The sequence below is a fragment of the Myodes glareolus genome, chromosome 14, assembly GCF_982192425.1.
Source record: "Myodes glareolus chromosome 14, mMyoGla1.1, whole genome shotgun sequence".
NCBI classification, from domain to species: Eukaryota; Metazoa; Chordata; class Mammalia; order Rodentia; family Cricetidae; genus Myodes; species Myodes glareolus.
Window position 1 is genome coordinate 58,198,279 of NC_142039.1, and position 15,092 is coordinate 58,213,370.

The 15,092-nt window shown below is 45.6% G+C and overlaps 1 protein-coding gene across 3 annotated transcripts in view; it reads right to left on the reverse strand.

Moving 5' to 3' along the window:
* The window catches only part of Adtrp (androgen dependent TFPI regulating protein), an 86,172-nt gene that overhangs the window by 37,283 nt on the left and 33,797 nt on the right, over positions 1-15,092 (reverse strand). For all 3 annotated transcript variants that reach the window (XM_085699419.2, XM_085699420.2, XM_048419729.3), the window contains exons 3-4: positions 14,482-14,616; positions 12,274-12,375 (exon numbers count right to left, since the gene is read on the reverse strand). In XM_085699419.2, coding sequence (XP_085555545.1) covers positions 12,274-12,375; positions 14,482-14,616 — 237 coding nt within the window. The remainder of the gene's footprint in view (positions 1-12,273; positions 12,376-14,481; positions 14,617-15,092) is intronic.

Below are 15,092 nucleotides of genomic sequence, written 5' to 3' on the forward strand. Positions count from 1 at the left end.
TAACACATGTGGAGAGACAGTTGTAAAGGTGGAAATCACTTCATCATATAACACACTTCCTCATGGCTTGCATAAAATGATGCCCCATATTTACTTCATATTCTAGAAACCAGCACCTCAATGTAAAAAGAACAAAAGCTACTAATTCCAAAGGCCACCTTCATTCAGTCGGACATATAACCCCATATTACAGATGCAAATATCCTTCAACAAATATTTCTCAAGTAACTTTTTTTTTTGCCAAGCTCACACCTTCTGTGCTCACAATGACAATTTAATGCTAGCAACTCTGACACTGAATTATGAAGTATTATTTTAAAATATGTCAGTATAACTATGCATATTAATTAAAATGTTCCCACATATAAGCCTTGAACTTGACTCCCTGTGCTGATTGGAGACAAAAGGCCTTTATTATACACTATTTGACAGCCTAAGTGTTTTAATATCACTGCCAATCATTTCTACCAAGGAATATTCATTGTTGGGCATGAAATAGATAAAAAAAATAAAAAGAAAGAAAATCTCATGGTATGATCATCTGCTAGAGTCATGTGACCTGAGGGGAAAAAAAGACAAGTAATAATGGTATCTGCAAGCAGCAATTCCTGTCAGTCTACCTTCCCTTGGGGAACCCTTAGCATCACTGTTTCCTTTGCGGTAAGACCATCATGGTTTGATGCCTGACTCTTTGTGGGGAGGGCTCAGCACATACCTGTGGGTTTTACAAGAATGGAGGTACTCCCTGACAATGTCTGAAGTGCTTTCAGGTGGCCATGGCTGTTACAAGATTACAGGTGGCTACAAGGCACTCTCAAGAATTCCTGAGCTTAGGAAGAGAATCCCAAACTGGAGCAGACCTTACTCACTCTCTGTTAACTCTGGCCCACACCCCTGTCTCTCACGTAGCCTAGTATGCTATGTGCCCCCAAGAAAGTTCTTGCCTAGGCCCCTTTCCTCGCTCCTCTTTAGCTTTGTTTGAACAAAATATTTTTGAAGTGGATGGATCCAGCAAGTCAGTAAAGATGCTGGGAGAGGGGAGAAGCCAGACAACTTAGCCTGCTTAGCGTCTTTGGAACAGAACACCAGAGCCTGCGTAACTTATAAAGAAGCTTGTTTCTTATAGTGCTAGAGTCTGGGGAGTCCAGCATTGAAGGCTCTGCATCTGGCGAGGGTCTTCCTGCTACTCCATTCTGGAAAATGTAGGTGGGAGAAGGAACATAGTAAGAGCAGAGAAGGGAAGCTCAACCCCCTCTTTTTATTAGGGATCCAGCCTCACCGCTCACTTAACTGCGCTCTTCTTAAATGCGAATTATGTATTTACCAAGAGTGGCACTCCTATGACTGAATGACCACGTAGGGTCCTACCTTCCAATACTGCTGCACCGGGGACTGTTTCCAACACAGGAGGACTTAGTGGGGACCTTCAAGCCACAGTACCTGTGGTAGGAAGTCTAACCGTGACTTCAAAAGACTTGGTGAGATTCAGGCAGGGGATGGCAAAGCTAGACCTTTTGCTCAAAGACGAGCTGTTTGGGTCCTGGGCTGGAAGAACTGATGGGAAAGGCAGTTGGAAGTTGAGAGAGCCAAAGCATGAACACCAAGCACGGAGCACTGAGAAGCCATGCAAGTGCTGGAATCCTTGGGTAATTTGTTTAAGCCATCCAAAGGGCCACTGGGTAATGCCCCACAAGATTATCCTACTGACTGGTAATCCACCCAGAGGAAGTGGGGGTCGGGAGGAGAGGAGGAGGTAGAATTCCCAATTAGGCACAGGTGGTGTGAAGTGGGCAGAGGAGATGGAAGAGGCGAGGGATGAGTTCAGTGGGGGCTGGGTGAGGGCTGGCAGCTGCTATGTTCAAGGCTGGGTCTCCACAGCAGCCACGGGAGTAGCCACCTGTAGGGTTATTAAGCAAGGAGAGTGGAAAGATGGCTTTTCTGTACTGTCTGCTTCATCAGGAAGGGGGCCGGGCGTCTGTTCAAATCTGTCTGGGGTGTCTGCCCAGCCCACATACCAGGCTGCCTGCTCTTGGGCATTCACTTGCTTCCAGATTACGGGACTTTTGGTCTTTCCTACCTACTTAGCTTTTTATTTTTGTCTCTTGGTATTTCAGAGAGGTCTGGGTTCTTCTGTCTCAAGTGTCCGCCTCCTGGTAGACTCCAGCGAAGCCATTCTTCCTTTTGGAGGATTATACGTGGTTGCCATGGCAGTCAGGCTTGGTTGATGCACACAGGAGGGAGGTCCCTAGCAAGCCCTCATGCGCACAGAATGATTCCAATTACTTCAATTCCTGCAGTTTCTCAGAAGATGTCTACATGCTTTTCATGACTTGCAGACCTTTGACCTTGATTTAGAAATTGAGACGCATTTTTAAAAATCTGTGATCTGCCTGAAAGCAGCCCCTTGACAAACAACTGAGAATCAACGGAACTTTGAAAGCAGGCCGCTGCGGCACAAATTGGGCCGTCTCTGAATTGGGATTAAAAGAAACAAAACAAAGCAGGCAAGCTGATGGCATCCTGGTTTCTGCTCTCCAGAGAGGAAGAAAACAGGCCCAGTGAATGCCTGATTGGTTCTAGCTACAGAAAGCCCGCAGTAGATGGTTATCCTGAGGCAGGCCATACTTAACATGCCCTTCTGCTTGCGAGGGTGGTGTGGTCCTTGTCATGCAAGTAACCACTGACAAAGCCAAGTTTAGCTTCCGGGGTCACTGCCGCATTTAAAATACTTAAATACTCATCTGCCTTCTCAAGGAATCTCCAGTGAATGCTGGAGGACTGTCTAACACACCTTAGGTTAGGAAGTGAGCAAAGTGAAAGGAAGGACGGTGAGAAATACATCTAAGCCACGCATAGCCACACCCCTGTGATCAGGCCAAAGAACTGTCAGGGTGTGGTTAACAGCTGTGCTTCTCTGAGTAGGGGCTTCCTACACCCTCCCAGGTTCAGGTTCTTCCCTGTGGTGTGCCCACAGGCGTGCCCATCCACAACCTTCACCCATGCCACCCTCCCCGGGCTCATAGGAGAGGGTGATTTCCAGAACTATTTACCGCTGATTCAAGTCATATTTCCTTTTTCCAATGTAAACATAGTTGCTAGGCTTCGGCTCTGCATCCTTCTTGCCAAAATTCCTGTTGAAACTTGGTTGCCAGTCTAGTAGTGTTGGGGCTTTTGAGAAGAACTGTGTCTTTCTCAAGGGGCTGGACTGGCTTTGCAAGAGTGGGTGAGTTTTTTTTTTCTGGCCCCTGCCCCTCTCTCTTCATACGCTGGTTTGCCAATTTCTCGTGTGGCTCTCTCACTAATGCCATGCACATATTACAGCATGAAGCCTTCTCCAGGTACAGCCTCCTAATGAACTCCCCAGGCTTCGAGACTGTGGGCTGAATACCCACCCCTTTCTTTTCTAAATGTCTTACTCTCCAGTATTCTATTACAACAAGGGAAATGGACCAAGACGGTAATCTAGAGTAGGAAGTGGCCGGGACACATTTTAGAGTTTAACGGTGCCACAGAGTGGGATTAGAGATGATGGGAAGTGATTGCCTCTGTGTTTAGGACTCAGACATAGTTCCGAGCTTCTTCAATAGGTAGCACACTCAGAGTGCATGGGGACAGGGTGACTGGAGAGATGGCTCTGTGGGTGAGAGCTGAAGTGTGAGTCTCCAGAAGACACATGCAAGCTAAGGCATGGCGGAGCACATCTGCAAGCCTAGCACATCTGCAAGCCTAGCATATCTGCAAGTCTAGCATCTTTGTGAGAGGTACGGACAGAAGGATTCCGTCTTCAGAAACAACCACTTTGTACATGCAGAGCTAAACAGCAAGACCCTACCTAGAGCCTGATTGACACTGCGAACTGACCCCAAGGGTGGTTCTCTGACCTTCACATGCACATCACAGCACACCTGGCCACAGGGATTCACAGGCGCACACACATGTGTGCACGCACACACACACACACACACACACACACACACACACATACATCACCAATACCCCTGGTGGAGATGGGAGAAGGTCACAGGGCATTTGTGGTACTCCTCATGTGTGTAAGCAAACCTCTAACTATCTAAAAGTAGTTCAATTTAAAGCAAATCAAGGAATCAAGGAAAAATAGGCATAGGGTAGGCATTGCATGTCCGCATATAAGGATTGTGCGGTGCAGGGAAACAACTCTCTGTCTAGTGACTGATGTGCCTTGAGGGAAAGATTTATTAAGTATAAACGTCTTAATGAAAACATGTTTACGGCTCAGGGTCATGAGCTGGATCTAGCTCGTCACAGTTGTGCTTCGCCTTCCTCCAGTTCCCCTTCTGAAGCTTCAGCATGGAGGCGTTTTAGTTCTGCTTCTACCCCACATTTATGTCTCCAGGAAGCAACACAGGGAGGATGAATCATCACTCTTTGGTAGCAGCTAGCACTGTGAGGTCACCAGCAGAATGTAAGAAAATGTTCACAAATGCCATACTCATTTAAGAATAGAATCAAAATTGCTATTTTAAGACTGTTACAGAAATAGAATTTTAATCTCTTGTTCTTTCCTTTGGAAAACAAGATTTAATACAAGACAAAAATAACATAGTGGGTCTTCCTAGGATTCCTTCTAGAAAAAGAAATGTGGAATCTGAGATTTGGAGAGAGCTTCCAAGTTTCCTAGCTAGTCAGGGTGAGATTTCCCCATCACAGCTCACAGTGTGTTGACAACACCTTCTAAATAGTCCAACTTTTTCTTTTTAATTCTAATTATTAACACTCATGGATACAGACAAGTGCACGCTTAAAACCTGCTCTCAAGGATAACCATCAGACAACCAACACCACCACCATCAACAAAACCAGTTCTCAGCATTAAAGTTCTTCAGCATTTACTATATATGTCTCTCTACCCTGAATCCCAACTTCAAGCCTTCCATGGGCTAGGTAAGTGATCTACTTCTGAGCCCCCCGTTTCTTTATTTGACGGCTCTGTTCTTGCTACATATCTGGACATCACACAAGGCTCCATTTCTAGCATATGCTCAATATATTAGATATTCTTATCCAGAGACCAAGCTTCACTGGAGTGTTGAAGGTCTGAGGCCTTCTTAAACAGTGCACTCATTTAATGGATATCTGGATTATCCCTGAGAAACGGCTTGAAGATTTACTCAGATTCACAGCTAATGTCCCTGAAAGATTGAAAACGTGGAGACGTGTCTAGGCTATGGGTGACCTGTGTTCGAAGTGGGTAGATAGAGGATGAGGAATCAGGAAGGGAGAAAGAACAGTTTATAAGGCCTGGAAACTGAGGGCACCCATCTGTGGGTGACATGCCCATGATCGGTCTACTTGACTCCTCAGGATTCACTAAGTAGTACTTAGTAGCCCAAACATCACCCACTGAGCTTACGGCTGGGAGATAAAAATAGGAGACAAAGGCTTCAAGATTATCCAACTGCCCAGGACATACTTGTCAGTGAAGAATTACATACCAATACATGTTGTCCTCTAAACCAGTGTTTTGTCTTAGCATTCACTGCTATTCTATCTCCTCCCTCCCCCAACCTCGTGTGTGTGTGTGTGTACACATGTGTGCTTGTGTGCATTGTGTGTGTATGCGTGCATGTGTGCGTGTGTGTGTGTGTGTGTGTGTTAGACTCAATAGGGATTCAAAATCACTGGATGCCAAAACCTTAGTCAAATGTTGCTTGCATCATCTGTTACTTAACTTCCTTCACTGTGACAAAACGCAGGTGGGAACAATTTAAAGGGTGAAGGACTTGTTTGGGCTCAATGGTTTTAGTCCATGGTGATGAAGCAGAACATCACGGTGGAGGTTGCAGGTGTTGTGATTATAAATCTGCTGGCCTCCCTTTAAGAGATGAACTCTGCCCACCTCCAATCTTCCCCTTCCTACTGAGGCAAGCAGATCTTGTGCCTCCCTGGCCTCTACTCTCTCCTTTTTCTGAGAGGCAACCTCTTTCCCATCCTCCCTTCTTTCTCTCTCTCTCTCTCTCTCTCTCTCTCTCCCATATCCCCCTTACCCTTATACCCTTCCCAATACCCACTAAATAAACTCTATACGCAAGCTCTCTCTGCATGGCAGATCTTGGTCCCCCACACCAGCAGGGGGACCTGCCAGGGTCATGCCACCATAAATCATAACAGCAGAGTAGAACCAAGCTGTTTTCCTCATAGCAACCAGGTAACAGGGCCACCAAAGGCAATGAGTGTCCTGTGACAAGAGACATTCTTCAAAGGCACACTTCCCTGGCCCACTTCCTCTAACTCAGCCTGTCTCCTAAGAGTCTGTTCAACCATGAACTCAGGAATCTCTTGATTCAGTCACCCCTTAGCAGCACCATAACTGAGGGCCCATCCATCCATCCACCCATCTACACATGTCCTCTAGAGGGGCACTTGATATTCTAACCTTGATGGCACCACACACTTAACAGTGCTTAATAATTATTTTCAAATGAACAAACAGCAACATATCCAGTAACTAACGAGCCATATTTGTTCCTTCCTCTAATTCAAAGAGCCAGAGGAAAGGCTCCCTCTTGAAGGAGGTTCTTTCTAAGCTCCATTCACACCGACTGAGCCTATGGGCCCCAGACTGTGGTTGTGGATAAAGAAAAGTGTGATGGGTCCTGGCTGGGATCCTTATATTTTACATGCTAATGACTTCCATTTATGCAGTCTTTAGCTGTTTGGAAAGTGTTCGGGCACATTTTAGATAATTATGCATGGTTTTCAAATGCAGCAGAGCTTAGGAGAAACTCTGATCTGTTCCACTCCTCTTTCCAACTTGGACAATTCAGGTTGATTTCCAGAGAAATGCTTTCCCCAGTCCCCCTCCATTGCAGGATGGAAGGGGAGTCCTTCTTTCTCAGTTTCTAAGAGTCTTCTTCCTGCTATTTAAATCGGTCTGCTCTGGTTCTATCTTTAGTAAGCATTTAGATAAGACCTGAAGAGTTAATGCTTTTCTGGCAAACCCTGAGGAATGCTTTGCTATTCTGTTCCTTCTTTTATGAAGGCCAGGGAACTGCTCAGCAATAACACAGTCGCCTTGATCTACTTCACCTAAGGCGGTCAAGTTGTCACCAACTCAGGCAGTCTGTTCATGAGGATGCAAACATCCCTCCAAGGTTACCGCTTGGACTAAAACGTAACAGGGACAGGAACATGTCTGTTGAGTACAACAGTGGCAGTCAGCTTTGCAGGGTCCTATAGGAACGACAAACTTCCAGTGAGTCAGAAGGATTAGGAAGGAAGAGGGCAAAGACTTGATTAGTCCCGAAGCATCTAGAAATACAGTGTCAGAGGGAAGTATCACAAAACCAAGAACACTGATGCGGACAAGAAAGCTATTACAAAAAGAAAGCTAGCATCAAGTCAGCATAAGGGATACTGTAAAGGAGCCCTTTCTATAGCACAGGGCTCCGGTGACGTCACAGCTATTCTATGGCAGAAAGGAGGAGCAGTATGGGGAGGGAATCACTCCAGGGAGCAGGTTGGCCCCACACAGAAGCACAGAGGCCACCTGTCCGGGAGTCTGCCTGTCAGCCCTCTGATCCCAGCTTCCCAGCACTGAACCATCTTTTTAGGTTGTCTTAGAAGGGCACTGGTAAAATGGGAAGTTCTGACAAAGTGACCCAGTAAGCTAGTCAGCTTCTCATTGCTGTTCCAAACGCCGGCAATAACAGCTTATGAAGATAAAAAGGGTTATGGGGTGCATGGCTTCAGAGGGTCCATTTGATGACCATTTCGTTAAATTACATTTTGGAGCCATGGAAAAGCAGCATCACATGCCAGGAAGCATGTGGACACACCAAATCTCTCTCTCTCTCTCTCTCTTTTGGTTTATTTCGAGACAAGGTTTCTCTGTAGCTTTGGAGCCTGTCCTGGAACTAGCTCTTGTAGTCCAGGCTGGACTGGAATTTAAAAAGATCCACCTGCCCCTGCCTTTCGAGTGCTGGGATTAAAGGCGTGCGCCACCGCTGCTCTGTGACATCAAATTTCTTACCTCTCTACCCTGTAGCTAAAAGAAAGAGGACAGAAGCTGGGTTTACAAATCCCTTAAGCTGGGCGGTTGTGGCGCAAGCCTTTAATCCCAGCACTCAGGAGGCAGAAGCAGGTGGATCTCTATGAGTTCAAGGCCAGCCTGGTCTACAAGAGCTAATTCCAGGACAGGCTCCAAAATTACAGAGACACCCTGTCTCGAAAGAATAAAAACAAAAACAACACAAATCCCTTCTAACAGCATGCTCACCAGTAACCTCGAGGCCTCCCACTAGCACCTAGCTCTTCCATGTTTCATCTTTTGCCAACAGAAAGGCCCTAGGGACTCAGGGGTTAACACTCGGGTCTTTGGAGACCATTCTACACATGAACCATAGCATTGAATAACTACCTCCCTCTCTCCTTGATTTTTCTCTACCTTTGTGATGGGGTCTCTTGGAGCTCACTGCTTGGCTAGACTTTCCAGACCTAGGATTACAGGTACGTGTTGCAGCACCCAGGTTTAGTACATGGGCCTGAGGATCTTTTTAAATCCTCACATTCGCGTGGCAAACACTTTCCTGACTAAGTTATTTCTCCATCCCTATGTAATATTTTTGAGTTGTTTTGGTATGGAGAGTACATATGGACCTAGTTGTACATACATGTTCCTATAAATGTGTTCATGAGAATATACACATGCGCATATGCGTGTGGAAGCTGGAGGCCCATGTTAGCCGTCCTTCTCATTTGTTCTCCTGTTGTCTTAGAGTTCCCATCGCTATGATGAAACACTGGGACCAAAAACAGCTTGCGGAGGAGAGGGTTTATTTGGCTTATGCTTCCCATCATAGTTCATCACTGAAGAAAGTTAGGTCAGTAAATCAAGCAGGGCAGAAATCTGGAGGCAGGAACTGATGCTGAGGCCATGGGGAAGCACTGTTTACTGGCTTGTTGCTCATGGCTTGCTCAGCCTGCTTATCTATAGAACCCAAGACCACCAGCCGAGAGGTGTTACCACCTACAATGGGCTGGACTCCCCCACATTAATCACTAATCAAGAAACTGGTCCATAGGTTTGCCTGCGGTACAATCTTACGGAGACATTTCCTCAATCGAGGTTCCCTCCTCTCTGATGACTGTTCTGTCAAGTTGAGGTAAAACCAGACAGCACACCACTTCATTTAGTTTGAGATACAATGTATCACTGAACCTGGAGCTCATCTCTTTAACTAAGCTGGTTGGCAATGAGTTCTAAGAATCCACCTAACTCCCCAACACTAGCATTATGGGAACATCCACTGTGCCCAGTTACTGTGGGAGCAAGGGATGGAACTCGGGTCTTCATTCTTGTTCAGCAAGAACTTTACTGACTGAGTGAGTCCCTAGCCTTTAACTCTCATTATATGAGATTTGACTAAGAACATCCTTGAAGCATCAGGCTAGAAGGATTGAACAGTAAAGACAGAAATATCTGGAGTAAACAGCAGTCTGGATTAAAGGGAAGAGACAACCACAATCAATTTGGAGCCAACATTGAAGAGAAGCAGGATGTTTGACGATAGTTTCATTAGGGAACTCCCAGTGGGTTTGCTGAGAGTGGTCTTTTGTTTGTTTCTGCTTTGTATCGTTTTTTTGAGATGGCTCTGCAGGGATTTTCTCCCATTAAGCGAAGAGAAACCTGGAAACATCAGTGTCTAACCCGTTGCAGAATGCCTCCTCCTTTTCTCCCATAATCCAGACTGCTCACCTCCTTTGACTCTTGCCTGATCTCCCTACGGGATGGAGGTGATAGCAACCAAAGGGCAAGGGGCAGAATCACTAATATCGCCCTCCCAGGCTGGGCAGGCACAAAAGTACTTAAGCGTCTCGTTGCTACAGGATTCGTCTTACTATTAATAATTGGCTCATGGATAGGATGTACATTCTTATCCAGCGCTTCACTTCCCAAATGATCAAGCATCCATATGGCTGTTTACTTATCAAGGTCACTAGGATTGGGCATCACCATCACAACACACTGGAAGATTTCCAAGCGAATGTAGAAAGAGGGACTTTAAGAGGGAGGGAGCTGGTAGTTCTTGCAGAAAAGGCAGCAGCAGAGCCGCAAAGCCTGGGGATTGGGCTTAGTAAGAGCGCTTGATTCCAGACAGAAAGAACTTTCAAGACCCCACTTCTTAAACCATGGCCTTAGCATCCAGCCCCAGGGGGTGCATGCTTCCTGTCTCCTTACTTTCTCCACGTTGTGATTTATTGGCATAAAATGGGAAGTCTGGATTTTTTTTTTATATTCTAAGTGAAGATTCTCACTTTGCCATATAAATTATTCCTTTTGATTTTCTGGTGAAAGGTAAGTTTGGTAAAAGGCAACAGTGAATTAGCATCAGATTGCAGGATTACCATCCTAGGTGAGCCAGGGATGATGAATTTGCTGGCTCCAGGCAGGTGACATGGTGTTTCTGCTATTTTTTTTTTCATTTGTAAAGCTCAAAATGTGGGGTACTTATCTAAAGAAGGGTGTGTGGATTAAATCAGCTCATATGTTTTACACACTGTAATGACATTTAAAAAAATGGGGAGATGGGAATGGCTCAGTTGGTAAAGAGCTTGCTCTATAAGTGTGAGAATCTAAGCTTAGCCCCTAGGCACTCAGATAATAGTTGGACAAGGTGGCTATAACCTCAGCAGGAGTGTGTGTGTGTGTGTGGGGGGGGTGTCCCCAGAAACACATTGGCCAGTCAACCCAACTAAATCAGTGAGCTCCAGGTTCCGTGAGAGACTCTGTCTTAAAAACATAAGGCAGAGAATAACGACAGAGACACTCAGCATCAATCTCTGGCCAGCACACACACACACACACACACACACACACACGCACGCACGCACACACGCACACACACATGCACACACACACACACGCACACACACACTCCTGCATACCCATGTACATATACATAGACACATACATCTCACCCACTGACTCACCCACATTGGGAATATCCACTGTGAAGTCATGAATACTAATGAAAACTGGGGAGACACTGGAGGGAGGAGATTTGGATCTTGAAGAAAGCAGAGCTCGGAACTCAGTCAATGGCCAGTATTTCTCTCAGCGAAAATATTGAAACAGTGTTTTGTGAGCATGGGGTCCACGGGGCAGTATTAGCGGGCAGCGAAACTTTCCCTCATTGATTGTTATGAATTTTGAGACAACGGGCGCTTTGAAGGATAGAAGAAAGTTGTGGGTAGACTTGGGAGTTTTAAGCCCTTGCAAGTTCTCCTCATGTGTGTATGTCTTGCTTTTTAAAACCTGAGATCTTCCTGTTAAACTGCCCAGTGAAGTGGAAATATATCTGTAAGTGTGGAGAAACTGAGCTAGGAATGCCCAGGGAGACTATACCCACAGCTCTAAGGACTCAGGCCCAGCACTGCTGTGAAGACCTGGGCACCTTGGTCAGCCCCGCAGGTCTGGGTCCCAGCCAACTCTTCAGACTCCAGTGACCTGAACTCAGAGCAGCTTCTGCTTTCTGTTTAACTCCTCAAAACAGTAGTCAGTGAAGAACAGATGACTGGAAAAACCACACAGAAACATTTGCTACTAATCCTGTTTGTGACGCATGGTCCTGGAGGAATCTCTGTGACTGGTCACTGCTTTGCCCTTTGGAGCAACATATTATTTGAACATGTGGATAGATTTTGTTTAAATCTTCCTTTATTCCATTCCTGGAAATGAATTTCGTTATTAGTCATGGGCAGAAGTCACTGCTTTGTCAGAACTACCAAAGGTCGCCTTTCCTGGTAGTGTAACTTTTAAGTGACTTTCCTGGGCAACATGACAACTATTTAGCTGTCCTTCTTTGCTTTCATCACGCTCCCTCTGCAGCAATACCATTCATCTACATCCTCAGTTTAAAAAGAAATTGCTTATTTTTTACTTTGAGTATATGAGCATCTGCCTGCATGTATGTCTGCGCACCACACACATACCTGGTGCCCACGGAGGTTAGAAGGTGGCATCAGATACCTTGGAATTGTAGCTATTGATGGTTGTGAGCCACCACGTAGGCTCCGGGAAGTGAATCCAAGGCCTCTGGAAAATCAGCAAGTACCTTTAACCCCTGAGCTATCTCTCTCTCTCGCACCCCTCAGGTTGCTTTTCAAATCCCGTGAGGATGGAGAGACAGGAGTGACCTGGCGGGCACCCGAGAGCAGGGTGGAAACACACACAGGCACTTCAGTGCTCAGTGCAGAAGGTGCTCGTGTTGCTGGCCATTAACCTTCTGGACTCACCATTGCGTGGTTAACCCATGCTGGAAAGAAGTCATCCAGGCCTTTGGGGTAAACGAGGCTTCGATCATAGTAAAAGAGGCTCCAGAATACCAAAAATACAAACTGGAAGGAAACACAAAAGTACTATTATTAGATTTGGTTTTCAGCGGAGGTTTCTAAGCTAACCGAGGAAACAGCAGCATAAAGCTGACGACAGCCTGAAGGCTATCGTGTACACATTTTTAGGGTCATAAAATGAAAGAGGAAATGTTTACTGTATAACCGGTGCATCCTGGCTCTCTGGGGATGCCTTGATGAGGGCAATATGTTAGGAGCAACAGTGGCCATTGTGGCATGCAGAGAAGACACAGATAAAAAAGATGCATAGACCATAAGTCCTTTGTCACCAGTGAGCCCTCTCTCATCTAAGCGCATACCAGGAGCACTGAGAATGAGCATATGGAACGGCTTAGATCCTTGCCCCCTCTTCCCTTTAAGCAGTGACGGCAAAGGACAGCAGGATGGCTTGGAGCAGGGCTGAGCAGCAGATCGCTTATGAGCTAGTAAAGTGAGAGTTGGTCCTTCCATTGCCCAGAACTTTGGATTTATCTGTGTCTCCTGTACCTCTCGTATGTCCTATGGCAGCATTTGCCCTCTGTGTTGTGGTCTGCGCTAAGATAATGGGGCGGGCTATTAATTCTCTCTCCACACTGCCTTCTGAACACACGTCGGTTCAATCTGCAAGAAAAATGAAGGGGCTCCACTGTTCCTTTTTACAACTTGAACGTTAGAAGATTTTCTGGGAGAGGAGATGGAAGGAGTCCACGAAGAAACCTGGAATGCTAAGTTCTTGCTCCATCTGAGAACTCACTGGTGGCACAAAGTTTCACTCTGCACTTAGTTTTGAACTCTCCGCGCCACAGAACGCAGGACTATGGTGGGGGGAAATAAGGTAGTGTGTAGTGATATTTCATTTGTGTTTTAATAAATAAAGCTTCCCTAAAGGTCAGAAAAGCAAAATAGTCAGCTACCGGCTCTTATCTCTACCTCAGTCTAAAATGGCCATCCTGCCTCCAGGAATCTCAGAATGAGACTGTGTCTGGGTACTGTCTCCTCCCGTCTTATATTCCTCTCTAGGGCTGGGATTAAAGGCATACACCGCCTGATTTCTGTGGCAAACTAGTATGGCTACTGGGATTAAAGGTGCGTGTTCCACTGCCTGGTATATACAGCTGACCAATGGGGTTGTTTTACTCTCTGGTCTTCAGGCAAGTTTTATTTACTAAAATACACATGAAATGCCACTACAGTAGTGATTTCTAGTCCCAGGCCCTTCTGCACAGTAAGCACATATGATCTTAGTCTGTCTCCATCCCACTCAATGAGTGGAAGCACAAACAATGTAACAGCAATGTGGGTGGTACCAGCCAACAAGCTTACTTCTGCTTGTGTGCGGCTTGCTTCTCCTGGTTTCTGTTCATCAGATACAGCGGAGGAAGCTCCTGCCCAGTGTTCTGCATAATGTGTCTTTTTGGTGGACCAACTTTGAACATCTTATATCTTTAATTTCTTATTTGATAACTTTCCGAATGTATAGAAAGGGGATCATCTTCCCCACCTAGTACTGCCTTTCTCACCATCATGGTAGAAGCAAGCCTGTCCTACTGATACGGTCCTCCCTTAGCATTCGCAAGGATGCTTCATTCCACAGATGCTCAAGTCCTGTATATGTAATGGGATCACTTATGCCTAGAACCCATCTGCACCCTCTTGTGTGTGTTAAATCGCCTAGAGACTGCTTATCATACTCAATACAATGTAAATGTTATGTGGCTGCTATAAGTATTTTTAATTTGATTTTTGTTCATTAGTAAAATCTTTTTGATCTGCCGTTAGTTGAATTTGTGGGTCCCAAATCCACAAATACAGAGACTGTTTTTTGTTTTTTGTTTTTGTTTTTTTTGTATTTTGTTTAAACTTTCCCATCAGACAGCAACAAGGACCACGGGCCAAGCTTTCACAAAGACAGAAAACTAATGATAAGCTCATCCATCATGTACCCTACTTCATGAAGACACTGGTCCATGTAGTCAGTCCCCAGACAGGACATTTATGGAAATGGAGATGCTCTGGTTATAATAGCTAGTCCCCAGACAAGCTTGCTGTCCCAGGAGAAGTGTCCATCCATTGTACATGCCTAAGGTGTTAGGTGCACACTTGGGCACTTACTGTGGATACAGGGAAAGCCAAGGTGGTAAATAGTAGGTCTCTGAAGGATGTGATGAACTTGATATCTTTTCTTCCTCTGATTTTTTTCAGTACATCATCCAGGCAGGCGACCCCAAAGAAAACGGCCTGCAAGAGCTAAATTCATTACAACAAATGAGCATTTGCATTGGCTTTAATTAATGCACTCTTCACCGATATAAAACCGCAACCCTCTGGGAGCTATGTGGCTCCAAGAAGGAGGGGAGGTAGTGTTGTTTGGGTGGAGAGCCACTTCAAGAGCTGGGCTTCCAGCTCACTGGGCCTTGACCTCACACACTAAAACTGATTGAGGAAATTCATTCATGAGATAATTATGTGTACAGTAGTTAGTCTAAATGGCTTTCAGCTACAATGGAAATGAAGAGTTTAAAGGGAGAATGTACTGAACTGTAGGGCACGGCTGCAGGGAGGTAAGAGTCAAATACACAGCTCAGGGGAAGGGCCGAGCACAGTGGTGGCCTGGTCAGGATCCTTTCCCAGGAAAGGCAATTCAGGTAAAAGCCTCGGGGGCTGGTGATACAACTCAGTCAGTCATAACAGGAGGATTTGAGTTCAGATCCCGTGCGTTCACG